Source organism: Rhamphochromis sp. 'chilingali', assembly GCF_963969265.1.
Source record: "Rhamphochromis sp. 'chilingali' genome assembly, chromosome: 1".
NCBI classification, from domain to species: Eukaryota; Metazoa; Chordata; class Actinopteri; order Cichliformes; family Cichlidae; genus Rhamphochromis; species Rhamphochromis sp. 'chilingali'.
The window spans coordinates 4499403-4519041 of record NC_137929.1 but is presented as its reverse complement, the minus strand read 5'-3'; the positions used below and the strand labels follow the sequence as shown (position 1 = coordinate 4519041).

The 19639-nt window shown below is 41.5% G+C and overlaps 1 protein-coding gene across 2 annotated transcripts in view; it reads right to left on the bottom strand.

Annotated features, from left to right (window-relative positions):
* Positions 1–3332: 3332 nt before the first annotated feature.
* The window catches only part of LOC308397763 (uncharacterized protein), a 53951-nt gene continuing 37644 nt past the window's right edge, over positions 3333–19639 (bottom strand). For both annotated transcript variants that reach the window (XM_080883855.1, XM_080883856.1), the window contains exon 4: positions 3333–4468. In XM_080883855.1, the coding sequence (XP_080739981.1) occupies positions 3776–4468 (693 nt within the window). In that variant the 3' untranslated portion in view covers positions 3333–3775. The remainder of the gene's footprint in view (positions 4469–19639) is intronic.

Here is a 19639-nt window from a genome sequence, read left to right as displayed (position 1 = left end):
GCCTCACGTCCAGACCTCCACGGGCACCATAGCCTCTTTGGAGCTAATAGGTGCAAGAAGGTTTTGTTGGGATAGGAACTGAAGAGGAAACTGACGAGGAAGGCAAGGATCTTCTTCAGCTCCTCCGAGCCAGGACCTCTTTGTGTAGGCCAGCATTGGCCAGGTAGCCCTCCAGCATCGCTGGATGGCCGACAGTGGAAAACCTAGAGGAGTAGGAGAGAAACAGCAGCTTGGAGCATGTCTTTATACTGTTTAGTTTTTAGAGCCACAGACTTTCTTTTAATGTCATTGTTCAGGATCTATGACTGATTATGTATTTATTGTATTCCTCCATGACTGTGTGACAGCAAGTGGAAAAAAACCAGCTTCACCTTTGTTGATATGCTTGTAATTTTAATATTGATTAAATGGCCCATGAAATAATAGAAAGCTCATATATGAAAATGTATTTTAAGAAGTAAAATGTTAATCTGAGTACAAAGGAGTACACTCACCTTCTGGTAGATGGAGGTGTAGCGAGCGCTGGTGAACATCCAGGCCTCCTCGTAGAACTGATCACTGATTGGATCCAAAACATCGATGGAGGATCTGTGTAAGCGCTGAGGATCGTCCTGATGGACAGAACAGAAGGAGAGTGAGACAAGTGAAGATATACTAAATAACACTGTGACATGAACTGAGCCACACACAGTTTGATTCACAGGTGATTGACACATTATTTGACCACGAGCAATCTTTTCTGGTTTGACGCCGTCTTTGTAGCCAGAAACCAGCTCTCTCCTCGGCTTCCTCCACTACACGCTTCCCCCACGCCAGTCTCCTCCGTCACTATAAAGGGGAGAGTCATGAGCTCCATCACCCTCACCTGTGCCGTCCAACGTCCCGCCACCAGCCTCCACTGCAGCAGGCCAGAGACCACACCCCTGCCACAATAAGTAAAAGTATATCCTTGCTGTACCCTTGATGCTAAATGTGCTAAATTAACCGCTGCCTTTGCCCCTTTGGGATTATTCTTATGTCACTGGGATGTTGACCTTTGACCTTCACATTAGAGAGATGGGCAGACATAATTAGTGTATGAATTTTAAAGTAACAGGTAATAAAGAGAGTGTAGCAAATGTAGTCAGGTTTCTTACTCTGTATCACACATGAGTGCCCGAGGGAGGCGGGGCTGACTGGGGAGACACAGGAAACAGAGAGACAGGGCTGACTCGACATGAAACGATGAAACGTGGGACACGGGAACAGAAACTAAACACAGGCTGAAATGAACACTGAGGGAGGGAGAACTAAGATTACTGTGAGCCTGATAAATAAGAAGAACAAAAACCAAGAAAAACAAGAGTCAAAGAAAACCAAAAACACAAAGCATTGGGCCAGGACCCACTGCTGTGACATTTATATGTGATAAAAACATTAAAAACTGCTCAGATGTTGAAATCTTTCTACGTATACTTTAGGTTCAGCTCTCCAGCCTGGCATTTGGTTAAGCATGATTCAAACATTTGATTTTGTTTAACTGGTTTTAATTATAGTTACTTTTTGTGAACATTTGTTGCAGCATTTAAAAATACATCATTTATTTTCAAACTTTTATTTGATTTAGAGCATCATATTTGACCAACGTAAATGTTTTAATTTCATATAAAATAACTGAAACAGTGAACTAAATATCTGAAATCTTTCCTTCCTTAAAAGTTATAATCCTACTTAAGTTATAGTGCAAACGCTTAAGCAACAAATATACTTGATGCTAATTAATTCATATTTCCCTTTGATGTTGCAACTATGCGGTCACTTCTGTCTTTAAACAAAATAATATTTTCCAGTTACAGAAATCATAAAGTCCAAACTAAAGTGCTACTGTTGCTATATGCATTTTATATAAATCATGGATGGTGGTCCTGACATGAAGGAAGAGAAAGTTACAGGTTGCATCCTTTGACTTTGTCTCCGTGCCTTTGGGCGATTTTCAGAAGGACAGATGTTTCTGTTCAATTCTTAAATCAATGTTTTCAAACACAAACACTATTTTAAAGCTTCTAGAGAGTAAAATATTAATGATAATTATAATAACAATAATAAAAACAAAAGCTCTCAGATCCATCAAACCAAGCAGCAGAAAGAACAATAACTGAAGAGAAAACTTTAACCTTGTAGACTTCATTATGTTCCAGCTGCTCTACAGACGCTGTGACCTCGAACTTAAGCAGGTCGTAACGTATGTGCAGCTCAATAACTTCATAATCAGACCCTGTGGTATTTAGGCAGCAGAACAACTAAGAATAACAACTACAAATAATGTTTTTAGGTTTCTGTTGTACTGCAAGGTTCTGTACAGGAGAACCAAACCAAGAGCAAATATTACGTCTCATTTACACCTGAGCACGAAGAGCCATCAACATTTAGCAAATTGAATCATCTTTGTTTAGATGCAAGAAGAATCATATAGAAATGAAAAAGTAGAAATAGAAATCCAGAGCAAAGATATCCTCTAATTCAGCGTAGCACATGTGCAGCTGCTGCGATTCACGTAAGCATTCGGCTCGTCGCTGTTGCAGATTTTTCTCTCGCTGTTCTGGCTCACAGCGCTGCAAACACAAAAATAAATATCCCCAAAGGTGTGAAAGGGAGCTAATTAGTAAGAGTATTGTTACTCTCCGCAGGAGTAGTCCAGCAGTAGAAATCAGTCCAATAACAAGGTGTGTAACATCTAGCAGGGTGACAGAAAAACCCAGGGTAACTTCTAAGGACCTCAACGTCTCTCTCACATTGTGTTTTTTAAACATGCTTCCATTTGTCACTTCAGTCTTTACTCTGAAATACAGGAAGAGAAATCATGGCTGAAACAATTTCTCATGAAACCAGGGGTGTGGTCCAACAGTCAGTTTGGTGAGGAAGGTTCCTAACTGAGAGAAGTGACCCAGAAGTATCTGTGTAGCAGCCACAATGAATCCAGATCATGAGCTTTATTAACTGATCAAAGTCTCTTCTTTCATCTTCTGTATCATTCAGTTTGCATTGGTAATGCCCATTATTGTAATGCTTTTTTAAGACCAGCAAAACTTTATTTCACTTTGGGTTAGCTGGGATAAGTGATGGATGGAGGGAATTTTACTTCAGCCACAGAAATCCTAAACAGGAAGGAGGAGCAGAGTTACAGTGGATCACTATCCAGCAGGGAAACAAGGTTTATTTCAATTTCTTGGCCATGAGTGAGATTTACTGAGTGGGCAAATTAGGGAGACGACACCATCAGATCCCGAGCCCTCCATGTGTTAATCAAGAGACGGCTGCTGTGCTACAACCATAAATAATGAATAAATTAGGAGCTAAAGCTGAAAGGACAGTTTATTTGTACCATCTTCACGTGAACACATTCAAGAACATCACAGATGAAGAAACATTAAAAACTTCCACACTACATAAAGCAAGAAAAATAGTTTTTCTTTCAGGTGGTTTCAGAAAAACAGAAACATCAAACATCTCCAAGACTCTCTTTGAAAGAACTAAAAACCTTTGTTCTCATGGTCCAATCATGAGTGAACTCCCCGATGAAGCCTTGTGTGCTAAAACATGTCAGAGTTTTAAAGGTTAAACATGAGTTTCCAAAACGTTTTGCTGGAGAACAATGAACTATTTGACTGAGTTTCAATCATTTACAGACGAGCAAAACCAGGACAGAGAAAAAAGGACAAAACTGACTCAGTAAAACAACAGAAAAGAAGATCCCATGTAGATCTGTATTATGTAGAAGTTCAGCCCAGCAACCAGTTCAGTTCAACACAAGTTTAAATGATTCTATCTGAACTCTGTGGAGCCTGATCTCAAGCTTTTTGAGTCCGACACAGAAACCAGAGGATCTTTCTGTGTCTTCAGATTCACTGTTATCCAGTGATGAGAGTGATTTCAGCCCTGAGTGATCGCGCTGATGTTTGCACAGAGCAGACAATGAGGTGAATGTTTGGGCACATTGGTAACAGTGAAACAGTTTATTAGTAACGTGGGATCGTTTGTGTTCAGAGTATGAACTGAGATTCCTGAAGCTCTTGTCACACTGGTCACAGCTGTAGTTTCCTTCCATGTGTGCACGTTCATGAATGTTACGACTACCTGACCGTGAGAAGCTTCTCTCACAGTGTCTGCACTTGTGTGGTTTCTCTCCTGTGTGGACTCGTTTGTGTGATTTAAGCTTCCATGCAGTGGTGAAGGATGACCCACACTGATCACAGAGGTGCTTTTTAACCCCACTGTGAATCAGTTCATGTTGTTTTAAGTGATGTGATGTGGTGAAGCTTCTCCCACATTCTTTGCAGTATTTCAGTTTGTCTCCAGTGTGTCTACGTTGATGTGTTTTAAGGGCAGCTTGCCGACTGAAAGTTTTTCCACAGAGGTCACAATGAAAGTCTTTCCCACCACCACAGTGATGACAGGGTTGAGAACTGGATCCATCTGTGTCGCTCTGCTTCTAAACAAAGACACAAAGACAGTGTAAGTCAGTCCTTGTATCCTGAACGTCGCCTGAAATAAAGAGCATCTCTGCAGACGTCCAACTACATTTGACTGTTTCAGTTAACACACTCAGTTTACTGGGCTGCAATAACTACAATACTACCACCATAATACTACAGTGATACTAAAATCATAACTGAAAGGAAAATCTGAATAATCACTCAGAGCTGCTTTTCCATGCAGTAGAATTGCTAACATGCTAACACAGTTTAATGAGCAGAGTTGTTCCAAACAGTCAGGCTAAAATGACAAGATAACAATATAAATACATACCTCACAGTAGCTGCACTTGTAGAGTCTCTTTCTGGTGTGGATCTGTTGGTGTCGTCTCAGGTGATGTGGAGATTTAAAAGTCTTCTCACACAGGTCACATCGATAAGGTCTCTCCTCAGTGTGGGTAAACATGTGTTGTTGTAACTGTGCGTCTGTTGTAAACTGTTTGCCACACTGTTCACAGCAGTACACATCATGTCTGGTGTGAATGCGTAGGTGTGTATTTCGGCTCCCTCTCTGGCCGAAAGTTTTTCCACACTCGTCACAGCTGTATGCCTTAATTCCAGAGTGGGTAACTAGATGCCTCTGTAAGTGGCTACTGTGAGTAAAAGCTCTGCCACACTGATCACAGCTGTACGCTTTAACTCCACTGTGGATGAGTTGGTGTTGTTTTAGGGAACGCATCCAGGAAAAAGACTTTCCACACAAGTCACAGCTGAACGGTCTCTCTCCAGTGTGGATGACCTGATGCTGTTTTAGTGAAGCCTTCACAGTAAACTCCATCCCACACTCGTCACAGCTGTATGGCTTAATTCCAGAGTGGGTAACTAGATGCCTCTGTAAGTGGCTACTTTGAGTAAAAGCTCTGCCACACTGATCACAGCTGTATGGCTTAATTCCAGAGTGGGTAACTAGATGCCTCTGTAAGTGGCTACTTTGAGTAAAAGCTCTGCCACACTGATCACAGCTGTATGCCTTAATTCCAGAGTGGGTAACTAGATGCCTCTGTAAGTGGCTACTTTGAGTAAAAGCTCTGCCACACTGATCACAGCTGTACGCTTTAACTCCACTGTGGATGAGTTGGTGTTGTTTTAGGGAAACCTTGAAGGAAAAAGACTTTCCACACAAGTCACAGCTGAACGGTCTCTCTCCAGTGTGGATGACCTGATGCTGTTTTAGTTTAGCCCTCAGAGTAAAACCCTTCCCACACTCGTCACAGCTGTGTTTTTTCTCTCCCTTTCTTCTGTGAGGTTTGTCGGCCTCCTGAGAGCGCTGACTTCTGGCTCCATGTTGGTCCTGCAGTGACAGAGATACAAACAGAGGCAGTGAGTGAAATGCAGTCGTGGAACAAACTCAACCTTCAAACTCCATTAACACTAGTTTTAAACCTGAAGGTGGAGCGTGGCACCAAACACCTTAAAGGTCTCTTATCCCCACCTGCTGGTAGTTCTAACACATTACATCCAACCTGCTGTTAAAGATAATTCATGACTGTTCAAACACTAAAATCATGCACACACACACACACACACACACACACACACACACACACACACACACACACACACACACACACACACATTATTTTATAATTTAGATTATTTTGTTGTTTCCTATTACATATTTCTATAATTTGTATAGATTTATACAGAATTATTCAGTGATAATAAATCCTATGTTTGTTTATTCTAAAGGAACCCCGTTAGCTTCCACAACAGATGTTGCTCGTCTTCCGTCAAATACTCACATAAAATATTACACAATAAAGTGGATTCAAGATATCCACATAATTTCACTCTTACATCCACAGTGAGGTTTCACAATTGTTCAAATATAAGCAATCAATAATAATAATAATAATATCAATAACATTGAGGCACATTACACAAATTTCAAAAACAAATCATGTCTTACAATATTTACAACAACTAAAAGCTCTGTAAATCGGCTTTTAAGTCTTCATTGAAGTTTTGAATAATGCTCTAATTTTTTAAGGCAACTTATTCCACTTAAAAGTTGCTCTAAATGTAACAGTTTTACAAAACGTTACTTTTAACTCGAGCATTTACTAAATTGCAGTTTGTTGAAAACTGTGTAATATGATGATGTATTTCATCTGGATACTGCAGCTGAGCAGAATAAATGTGGTGTGTTTAACAGAATTGCTTTCTTTAGAACTACAAGTAAGCCATAGAATATTTTAGCCTGTACAGGAAGCCAAGAAAGGTTATTATGCATTTGATCAATATTAGTATAGTATGAACATCTTCACACTAATCTGGACGCCTTATTCTGGACTAACTGAAGTCTGTTAAGATCTGTCTCATTAGCTGCTGACCAAATGATTGAACAATACTCCAGATGAGACATTACTAGTGCATTAATGACATCTTTCATAATGAAGAAGTGATACACAAAGAGCATTTCATAGCCATAGCTATGCCTTGTCGGCAGAGTTATGTGACATTAGTGATGTTTGTACTTTCAGCGTTAACTTGGTTTTAAAGCCTTTAAAATATACGCCGTTCAATAGTCGACCTTAATCTGACAGAGAATGTGATGATTTTGTGGATAATTAAAGTCAGTCATATATCCACAAACACAACAAGCTGAAAGTCAGTGATGCTGCTCGGTTTGCAGTCCTGAACATCACGGCACAAGCAGGATTCACTGCACTGTTAATGTTAGCTGTGTTATATTGCTGCCTCTGTTCGCTGGTGTCGAGCCAAACGCACTTTAACGTGTGTTTGAACGAGCTGACGGTTCACTCGTTAAGCTGAAAGAAAGATGCTTTAATCACAGCAGTCACACATGTGTCCACTGCACCATCTGGAACTCTTCTTGTTTACACTCGTAATAACACAAACACTAAATCCTGCTTCTCTGGTGCTGTTGTGTAGCAGTGTGTACACCTGAGACTGTCACCTGTCTGTCTGTCCTGCACTCTCTCTCTGTTTCTTTCTCTCTGATTGTGGAATAAAAGTATGAACATGTGTTTATAAGTTACACTTGTGTTTGAATCCTGCAGCTTATCACACATTTGATTTCCATGTGTGACGACTGCAAGTGTCCAGAGTGAGGACAGACTGAGGGAGCCACTGCTGCACATCATCTGTGAGGCTTTGCAGCCCTGATGATCCACCAGGACAAACTCAGCAGTGTGTGAGGAAGAGGAGGAGGAAGAGCCAGCAGCAGCTGACAGATGGAGAGAATAGACAGACTGTTCCCTGTTTGTGAAGGACTGCTAGGAAAGTTTAACATAACTGTCTGTGCTGAATCAGTCTTATTAGGTAATGTTCACATAATGTGATCCTCCCAGTGTTTTCAGTGTGGGAGAAAGTACTCAGGGCCTTCAAGTTACACACTATGAAAGGCAGCAACAAGTTTAATGTTCAGAAACCTAAAGTCTGTATCAGCAGCAGAATGGAGCTAAAAATAAATGTTGGTTTCAGTTCTATGAAGCTTTGAGTATTTTGGATCAGTATCTGCTGTGTTTGTTGCATCATATTGCTGTAACTGTTTATATGCTTTATATATTCTGAGCTAAGTTGATCTATAGTGTGTGGAGCAGGGAAATTATTTTACTGCTATTGTTAAATAATCATCATTATTACCATTGCATTAATAATATAATCTGCAGTATGATCATTGCTTTGACAATGTAACAGATAGCTTTAAGATGGCCTTAAGATGTTTATGATGATGTTAATTTTGTATTTCAGATGCCGTTATAACTATTGTGTACACAATGCATATCTGTGCTTATTTGAGTTGATGTTCAGGTTCTTTAAAGGTCTTAAGCTTCACTGACGTGACTGTTCAGGTGATACATGCTGAGGGAAAACTAGAACATAGAAGGAATTGCAATACATGCTTACAAAACACTTATATATCAGGTCATTTCATATTAAGGTTTTAAGTAGAGGTTCTTGGTTAAAACATTTATTTAGTAGAAGACATACATATAGTCTCAGTGAGCCTCTGGTCTCGTGAAAGGTCAGAAGTGCAACAGGTGAATTGAGAAAGAGCATTTGAGGACGAGACACAGACAGTTAGTAGGTGAAGAGGTGACACAAAGAGCATGTGAGGTCAACACACACACACACATGAGTTAGATTTATTTAGAGGAGAGATTAGTCATGTCTCGGCAAGAAAGAGGAACAATTCACTTTAAGACAAGAACGGAAAGTACCATCCATGAAAATAGAAGATGATCTTCTGGGTTAAAAGTCATTGTGGTGTTGATCTGATCTATGTATAAAATGTATCTGTGACGCATGAAGGGGCGTCAGTAAATCAAACCCTGATGCTATAAAATATCTGTTCATGCTTTGATTAAGTTGAAGACTAATTGCTGTCTGCGTACAGAGTTGTCTTCCCACACGTGTGTATTCATTAAAAATCATTGTTTGACCAAGAGCTTCTGGACCATGGGTGGTTTGTACTCTCCTTCCTCAATTTTGAACCTTAACAAGTGTTACATCATATTCTATAAGGATGTTATGTGTTTGTAGACTTTCTGCCCAGTTTGACCCATTTAGCAGAAGTCAGCCTGTTTAAGGCTCTGATATCTATTCTGTGTGACTTAAAGCAGTTATGACATGGTCTGATTTTCTCACCCAATAAAGGAATATTTCATATATCAGTCTGCTCTTCATTCTATCAGACACAGTTATCACAGCTCCTACATTTGCTTTTTACACATATATGTAAGCATTGAGCCACATTTAGTACCAACATATTAAATGAACAATATTTGTCTCTTATATATGACACATCTATATACACACTGTTACAGATACTTGTCTGTGAGTGAAGTGATTAATATAATAACTATAATATCTCTTTATCTCAGTCGGTGATCCCCACATGCTTCAAGGAGTCCATCATTGTTCCTGTCCCGAAGAAACCCCACCCTGCTTCTCTCAATGACTATCGCCCTGTAGCCCTCACCTCAGTAGTGATGAAGTGCTTTGAACGCCTGGTCAGAGACTTCATCATTTCTTCACTGCCAGACACACTGGACCCACTACAGTTCGCTTACCGTCCAAATCGTTCCACAGACGATGCCATCTCTCATCTCCTCCACACATCACTCACTCACTTGGACACTAGAAGGGGGAATTATGTTCAAATGCTCTTCATAGACTACAGCTCTGCATTTAACACCATAATTCCCTCCACACTCACCACCAAGCTGGAGCATCTGGGACTCAGCTCATCTATGTGTCAGTGGATCTCCAACTTCCTAACTGGCAGACCACAGGCAGTAAGGATGGGCAGACATGTCTCAGCCTCCACCACTCTCAGCACTGGAGCCCCCCAGGGGTGTGTTCTGAGCCCCCTGCTGTACTCTTTGTACACATATGACTGCGTGGCCACTACCAGCTCCACCACCATCATCAAGTTTGCTGACGACACCGTCGTGGTGGGCCTGATCTCTGATAACAACGAGACGGCCTACCTGAAGGAGATTAGGAATCTGGAGAACTGGTGCCAGAGGAACAACCTCCTTCTAAACGTCAGTAAGACAAAGGAGCTGATAGTGGACTTCAGCACTAAGCAGGAGAGGAACTACCAGACCCCCGTCATCAACGAGTGCCCAGTGGAGAGAGTGGACAGCTTCAAATACCTCGGAGTTCACATCACGCAGGACCTGTCATGGTCCTGTCACATCAACACCGTGGTGAAAAAGGCCCGTCAGCGTCTCTACCACCTCAGACGCTTGAGAGACTTCCAACTGCCCTCCAAGGTGCTCAGGAACTTTTACTCGTGCACCATAGAGAGCATCCTGACGGGAAACATCTTAACCTGGTTCGGGAACAGCACCATGCAGGACAGACGAGCTCTACAGAGGGTTGTGCGGTCAGCTGAGCGCACCATCTGCTCCGAGCTCCCTGACCTGCACTCAATCTACAGCAGGCGGTGCTGGACCAAGGCCAGGAAGATCGTGAAGGACCTCAACCATCCCAACAACAGACTGTTCTCTCTGCTGAGGTCAGGAAAGCGATTCCGCTCCCTGAAGACCAACACAGAGAGACTGAGGAGGAGCTTCTTCCCGCAGGCGATACGGTCTCTCAATCACACCACCACACAGTACTGACCCACACATATGGTTCTTACACACACACTGGACTTTGTTTTCACTTCATCACTTAAATCACTGCTGCTGTTATTGTGTATATATTTATTTATACTTCTTGTGTATTTTGTTCATACATTCTTATATAGTTCTATATTGTGTATTTTGTTGTACAGTTATTTTATTTTCAATTTAATTTATATATTTTATCTTATTCTTTCCCAGTGTGTTGTACAGTTATTTCATTTTTAACCTTAATTTATATTTTATTCCTTCCTAGTTAAATTTACCCTTTTTAATTTTTCATATTTATTTCCTATCTTATTCATAGCCTTTTCCTTTTTTGTTTTCTTTAGGTCACGAGCAGTTGTCCAAGCATTTCACTACATATCATACTGTGTATGACTGTGTATGTGACAAATAAAATTTGAATTTGAATTTATCTATTCTGTGTGACTTAAAGCAGTTATGACATGGTCTGATTTTCTCACCCAATAAAGGAATATTTCATATATCAGTCTACTCTTCATTCTATCAGACACAGTTATCACAGCTCGTACACTTGCTTTTTACACATATATGTAAGCACTGAGCCACATTTAGTACCAACATATTAAATGAACAATATTTGTCTCTTATATATGATACATCTGTATACACACTGTCACAGATACTTGTCTGTGAGTGAAGTGATTAATATAATAACTATAATATTGGCCATATTATATTTACATTACCACAGTGAGATGACTTTAGTCTCATGAACAACATCAGCTAATTGTTATTTACAGCTAATCTTAAACGACTGTTCAGCACAGAAATGAAGCCCAACAATCATGTTTCACAGTCCTGTGGTCTCAGCCTCAGATACTCATCAAATCACACAGAGCTCATGTAGAAACAAATGAACTAAATATGTTCTCCTTCATTTCTGTCAAACAAAGCTGTATGAAACGTTTCCAGCTGTTAGTATCATGGTTGCTAGGCAACCTGGGCAGCGCGACGGAGGCTAGACGTCCCATTTCACGAGCCTACGAGCCTCGCACTTCGGCCTTAGCGGTCTTTGAGTCCGCGGCCCTTGAGGACTTTAAAGCTGCAGAACCTGAATCGGGATACAGCCATGATGATCTCCAGCCTCGTGCTCGCCAACATTCTCACCTGAGTTAAGAAGACGATCACTGAAATGGTCTCAGCAGGTCCTTTGATGACAGCAATGAAATGCAGTGGTAAGGCTTTTTGGGGATTAAGTTCGTTTTCATGGCAAAGAAGGACGATGCAGTTCATCTGATCACTCCTCATAACATTCTGGAGTGCAGGCAAAATGCTATTATAAAAACTTAAGCAGCAACTTCTCCAGGTTCCAATATTTATGCAATTCTCAAACCTTTTGGCCACGACTGTATAACCTCTTCTGAAGTTTAGTGGATATTATACATGGTTATGCTCAGGATGTGTCGGCCAGTTTCCACTGGAAACGCCTTTTGGTTAAACTGTCAGCGAGGAATTTGCATTTGCACTGTTACATTTTTATATAACTTTAATCCACATAAACAACAGCTGCTTGTTTCAGTGAAAATACATTGATGGCTTTTTAATAAAGTTGTGCAGCTGGAAAGTATTTTGTCTGCTGTCAATTCTATCGTCAGCTACATCGTTATGGCAAATGTTCAAATGTATATGGTGATAAATATCTTTGGTCATATGGTCCTGCTCTGTCTGTCACCTTCTGTGTTGAGCTCATTGTTTCCTCTGTAGTGGCTGAGCTGAGTCCAAGTAGCTGAAAATGTTCCTCTGCTGCTCCGTCAGACTCTCCTCCTCCTGCTGATCAGCTGGGACACAAAACAGATCTTTGTTAGGCTCCACACTGCACTGAAGAGTCAAAGTGTCTCATATGTTCATCTGACAAGTAAAAGAACACATTTTTGTTTCCCGAGGTGGGCAACTTGTTGGAAACAAACACAAAAGGTTTGAGCACTGATACCTGCCATTGCTGGCATTGAAAGATGCAACGCCAGCAATGTGGATTGTCAAGACTCAAACCAATCATCAAGCAAAGACAACAGGGATCATTTGTTTCTGTTTATTTAGCATTCACAGCATTTGTAGTTGCCTTCTGTGCAGGGGAAGTCCACGCACACTGTGTGGTACCGCCATCCGCAGAAGGTGCATTCAACCTCTGTAAGAGAAACGAGATTGTCTGAGACTGAAATGATATTCACTAAAGAAGTGGTGATTTGTAAAACTTCACATTTTGATCCGGGACGTACTCTGCATGAAAACAAGTGCTCACTCTTCCTGCTCAACAAATGACAAGGGCGGAGCCTTATACCACGTGATACAGAAGCTGTGCCGTGTGATGCTAAAATTAGCAGGGAAACAACAACGGAGAGCACGTCAGGGACTGTGCAAAACGAGGGATTTAGGAAAAGGAAGAGAGAGAGAGCAAGCAAGAGAGAGAAATAAAAGAGCAGGAGAGAGAGATGGAAGAGCAAGAGAGAGAGAGCCAGGGCATCGATGACTTTGCTCGCCCTGAACCTGCCATATTACAGGCCTTCTTAGATTACCACCCACAGCAGAACAGTAGCAGTGCAGTTGTGATGAGGGTGTTCAGCTGTAAAGATGGCACCAACAGGAAGTGGCTTACTTATTGCAAAGAACGCCATTTATTGTTCTGCTTTGTGTGTCTGGCATTTGCAAGGCTGACTGACACCAGCACATTTATAACAGGCATGAGTGACTGGCGACATATACATCTGCGCACAGAGGAGCATGAAAAGAGAAATACACACCAGACCTGTGCTGAAGCTTTTTTCTTAAGGTGCTCAAAAGGCAACATCAGGAGCTCGTTTGCTGGCAGTCAGTTGTCAGCTCACAGAGCACAAGTGAAAAAGAGACGGCAAGTTTTAGAGCGTATAGTGGATGTGATCAAAGTACTTGGGAAGAGGGGACTCAGCTATAGGCATGTGGAGAATGAGGCTGCATACACCTTAGGTGATAACACCATCGATCATGGTAACTTTCTGGAACTAATTGTGTTATTAGGCAAGTATGATATGTGCCTTGGAGAACATTTGAATGACTGCATTGAAAAAAAGCAAGAAGTTGCATCAGACCAGTGGATCAAGAGGTAGAGGATCTCTCATCACCCTACTCTCCAAAACAACTGTCAACTCAGTGATTGATGCACTTGGCCATCTCCTTCAAGAGAGCATCGCCAGTGATGTCCAGAAAGCTGGGATGTTTTCTGTTCAGCTAGACACAACCCAAGACATCACAGGTTATGATCAGTGTTCAGTAATCATCAGGTATGTTACTGAGTCTGTGCAGGAGAGGCTTGTCTCCATAGTGAGGTGCGAAGCATCCACGGGGCAGTACTTTGTAAACTTGCTTTCTGGAGTTTTAGAGCATCTGAATCTAGACAAGGCCATGTGCACTGGGAATGCAACAGATGGTGCTTCAAATATGCAGGGCCAGTACAAAGGCTTTTCAGCACTTATGACTGCCCAGTCTCCAACTCATGTGCATGTGTGGTGCTATGCACACATACTTAATCTTGTGATTGCTGACACAACACAAAGTGTCATTGAAAGTGGATCACTCTTTAATTTACTTAATGACATAGCTGTGTTCATCAAGGAGTCCTATCACAGGGTTAATCTGTGGGAGAAACAAACCAAAAACACAAGACACAGACGCCTTAGTCCAATAGGTGAGACACGGTGGTGGGCCAAGCATGATGCCCTCCAGAAAATCTTTGGACATTTTGGAAAACCAGATGATGGCCTCTTCGTTGATGTAGTGCTGACGATGGAAGCCATTGAAAAGAGGGAGAAAGAAAAGCCAGCTGTTTGTGCCAAAGCACGAGGCTTTAAAGAGTGTCTCTTGAACCATGAAACTGTGTTAACAGCACAGATATTTCTTAGAGTGTTTGAGCAAACAACTCCTGGGTGTGTGTTAACACACACGAAACTCTGGCTGATTGGGTCCCACACCCAATTTCACACCTTGGCTCAGGTGATTAGAGGATCATCAGGGGGTCCTTTTGTCCCTCTGTGGGGGTCACGGGGTCACTCCCACTAGGTTTATATCTGGGACTCTCCACCATTTGACCTTAGAACTGAAGAAGCTTCTCGGATGAGAGGTGAAACGTCTTCAAGCAACTTAAAGAAGTCCAGACGCTTTTCTTTGCAAGCTCCTTTGACTACGATGACCTGGATGACTGAGAACCTTCACAGACATATGATAACTGGAGTGTGCAGCGTTTCCATGAGCAGTTTTCCTGCATCTTGACTCATGTGTGTGGAGTGTTCATAGCATCAGCATCATGTTTTTGTTTATTTGTTTTGTTGGGTTGAAAATAATTAAATAAACGTGTGATCATGCCTATGGATCACCATGGCACATATCTCCAGCCATATGATTTATTTATGCAGATGACAAAGTGAGTGTGAATGTGTCTGACATCACAGTGTTTTTGTGCACTGTGCAAAAGTAATTGCCTCTGATTGTGAGTGAGAACAGTGATTTTGCGGATCACAAGCTATTGTAAAGGGGAAAAAAAGAGTGAAAAAGAGACAAATTACATTGTAGACGAAGAAAAATAATCATAGGAAAAAGGTTTTGTGTTGATCAGCCGAAAAACAACTACAATGTCATTTTCTGCTTTTAAGAAAGGATTGTTCACACAAACACAGAGAGAGAGAGAGAGATGTGTTGATTAAGCAGTGATGATGATAATGAAAATGTCTTAGTTTGTCACTTTCAGGTGAAAAGCAGACCTGAATCAATTTTCCACATGCAGCGGTCGGAAGAAAGTTATAGTTTAACATCATTGGAAACGTTCAGGCCAAGTTTCTGGCTGACTTATTTACAGCACCATGTGTTTCTCAACCTCACAAGCAAGCTCACACCTCCCTGAAGACAAGGAATGCAGCTCCAAAGCAATAACATGGCAGATAAAGAGACAGCAGCAAAGTCCTGAACAAAAAGTCCCAGCGAGCAGCAGCAATGTGGACAAACAGCACCAGAGAAGAAGAGCAAACCCATCATCCTGACTGATCGGATGAATGGCACTGTGTTTCCAACAAGCTGCAACTTCACTATGCATGTGAAGAAAACTTTTGAGGAGAACTGAGGAGACTGTTGGAGTTTGACATTTGCCACCTGTGGAGTAAAATGGCAAGAAGAGACAGTGGAACACAGGACAAAGCTGAAGGAGAACTGCCGGCTGTGGACTGTTGAAAGAGTGAGATGACAACAGAGTGAGAGTAAGTGGAAACACAGAGGAATGCTGTTATTAAATGTGGGAAATCAAAATTTGGGTTAGCAAACCTGGGGAAAAGAAAACTGACTGTTTAAGTTGGAAAATTGAGACAGAGTCTGAAACAAATAGAAACATACAAAATCACACAAACAAGCAGAACATGCATTAACCCTACTAACAATTCCAAACACAAAATGACTCATGAAGACTCATAGCACATTAATTAAGAAATGATTAAATAATAGCAGAGAAGTGTGTAGGAAAGGCAGCTTTAAGAACATGCTCTGCTGGAGATGCAGCTCCACAGACATGCATTAGACCTGCCTAATAACACAAACACCCATCCAATGAAAATTAGCTTGTTATCTTTCATCAGTGTTAAAATAGTGTCAATTTAGCAGACACTTGTTATCAAATACTGAATTTATCCTAAAGAAAAAAAAATTGACTCTCTAGGTTGCAGGACAACAATTTAACCTTTGTGGGGGGAAAAAGATCCTGGTTTGACTAACCAGTGATCAGACAATAAATTTAGTGTTAAAATGGTAAATTGGGAGAAGCTTCCTGCTTGATTAATGCAGCATAAGTGATTTACTGTATGAGGGGAATTGTCTTTTGTGATACTATTTTGAACATGCTTTCCTGTTGTCCTGTCAACTTAGTGGGTTAATAGCTGATATGCAAATTAGTTGATCGGTTCTTAGATTAATGAAAGGTGACTGAATTCTAGCACGAGTGAATGAGATGTGTTGGAGTTGTTGTGTTGAGTGGAGACTCTAAAACACTGAGTTTCCTGCTTTGATGTGCGAGTGAATTCTGTATCTAGATATACAACTCTGAATACGTCAGAACAAACTTTTTTTATGAAGTGCATGACAGCATGTCACATGTTTTATGATGAAGGGAAAAGGAAAATTGAATAAAATAGATCTGTGGCCTAAATGAGTGAAGAGCACAGACCTGGTGATTAAACTCATAGCTAATAAGACACATTAGGCTTATGTGTGTGTTGTGCAGCTGATGGTTGGCTTGGAGTGAATCTAGCTGATGATTTTTCTTCTGTTGTGAAGTCGAGCCTGCCGATTAGTATGATGGTATGATGAACCATGCTAATGGTATGATTTACCCTCCTGAGATGAGGAGTTTGTGTCATGACTTAACAAGGCCTTTTTATTTTGATACTTTCACAGTGCACTGAAAGTTTTGTTTGATAATCTCTGTTATTTTTCATTTTTATCTTTTGAACAGGCACTGATTTTGTTTGTCTATTTCTTTTCTTTAAGCAGATCTGCACGTCAGAAATTAAAAGTGCTATACGACCTGTCGAGAAAGCCTTACAAGTGAGTTTTCTCCACATTAAAATGGGCTCAGGAGAAAGCCACTTATTTGGGACAATTATTAAATGAATGTCCCAGCCTAAACCGGATTCAGCAAGGTAATCCGATCTAGAAGTTCTTTTTCTTTTTGAAATGACGTCATTTTGCTGGAAGTGGAAACTAAATGCGACGACAGGTTCCACTATCAGCAAAGAATGAATGAATGAATGGAAATAAAGAACAAACTGACTGACTGGTAAAAGCCGACAGGACATGACCACGACTCAAGGTTAACCTCCACCTAGACAGGACAAAAGGGTGGATGAATTTATGTGTTTTTTGTTACAGGAGCAGAAAGATGACAGCAACATTCGCAGTTGCATGACGATTTAATCTTTTAAATGCCATCTTTTCTGTCTGTGAATTTACTATGTGTGTGTCATCCACTAACTTGTGTTGCTCACAGACATTACTGTGAGAAAGTGTACACACCTGCGCAGCGCTAACATTTACATTTCTTTTTACAGCAGATGATTAATCATGTGTTTGATCATGTGATTTATAAGAGGATTAGTTAATGTTTTCCTACTACAGGATTTCTGGGTTTATATGTGACTGTCATTCTTTCCACAGCTAGGGTTGGCTACCTTTATGGTGTTTTTATGGCACCTCTGGAACCTGTTGACCTGTGTCTGACCTCCGTCTGACCACAGTCAATGTGTATTGCTAATGTTTGTTTCTTTGAGAATGCTGTGGAGGATTCGGCAGAAGCGGACAAGTGACATGAGTAAAACAAATATGAGGTTACGGTGTTTCTGGGAAAGTTGAATATGGGCTCTTAGCTGGCCACTTTGAGCCCATAGTAATATATGAGTGGAGTGAATTTGCTTAAGAGAAGTCACCGATTACATTAATGTTAACTGAGCACATGGGATGATCCATGTCTGAGGCAAATTAGGGAAATAATTGTAGTTTCCCGATTTGAGAAAACCTGCACATGACACTTGTCTTGCTGATGTTGAATGCTTATTACTCTTCTGATATATTGTTTATAAGAGTGAAGTTGATTTTATTGTATGCAGGCTCCTGGTGGAGCCAGTTTTTAAGACAGGGATCCTGGTTTGGTGAGTTGACGCATGGTTGTCCATGCGTCAAGAGGTGGGGTCCAGAATTAACATTAAACAATGTTTACTATTATTGTTGCAGTGATTTGTGTGATTAGCTGTTTATTTACAAGTATTAAATCTATGCAAGTGGTGCATCCATGTTAAGATGAGGCTTTGATGGCCTATTAGTGAAGTTCACTGAACTAAAGAATGTGGTTTGATGATTGTTGACATGCTCTCCAAATAGAAGTCTTTCTGAAATACAGGTGCAGCAGTGAGAAGCGAGAAACATTCCAGGCATAGCCCAGGCAGTGGTTGAGGTCAAAGGTCAAGCTGGTTGGGGCCCATCATGAGATCAGACCTTGGAGCCACAGCAAGGACCATGAAACTGCCTGCAAAATAGCGGAGAGACCCTCCTGGATTTATCAGAGCCACTGCAAAGAGGTCGAGGTCCCAGGAAACCCCAGCACCCTCAAGACAGCACAATAGAGAAATCTCACACTTGGTTGTTTCGGTGGTGAGGGGGGAGTGCTGATTGAGCCCCCGTAGGGTAAGCTCGCACTTCAACCTCCAGCCTCTGATCAACTCTAGGGCAACCAAGTGCGAGGCGTGATGGCTGAATCAGCTGAACCAGGAGGAAGGCAGAGAAGCTGAGTGTTTTGAGACAGATCCAGCAGGCCCAAAATCAGGACTATCCATGACGAGAAGGAGTGCCTGAGAGGATCGTCCACAGGATGGGAGCTGAGGCCAGGAGAGAGACTTCAGGAGGATCAGAGATCATCTTCAGCAGCGTAGGGACAGGAAAACTCGAGGGATGACGGGAGCGTGCCAGGCTCCATCGACAGCGCAGAAGGAGTTCGAGGATGACATCATGATTCTGTGAAAAGCACAGGAACCAGAAGCTATGGTGGTGATGACAGCAGTTTCCTATGAACATCACCTAATGCTGTGCCACTGTACTGTGAATACGATGATACCCTGAAGACTGCTGGGATCACAACAGCAGTAAGATAATGGACACCTGCACCCTTTCCACAGAGGTGTTTCTCTGCAGAGCGTGGACAATGAAGGAGTCATAAATATCCCCCTCACAGGACGAAGGCTTGAATGAGGTGATGGGGGTTGGTAGAGGCCATAAAACTAGAGTGCTGAGAGGTCTGCAGCTTTGGAAATAGCTGAGACCCATGTTGACAAACAACAAAACTAACTAGTATGTTTGAATGTTTATTCTACATACATTTGGACTCTGGTCCTATGGAAAGTGATGGAAACAACTGGAAGAGACATTCATGACGCCCTGCAGAACTCAAACCACTCTGCAGAGAGACATGTGATTTGCACACCTGGAGAAAACACCACCAAGCTG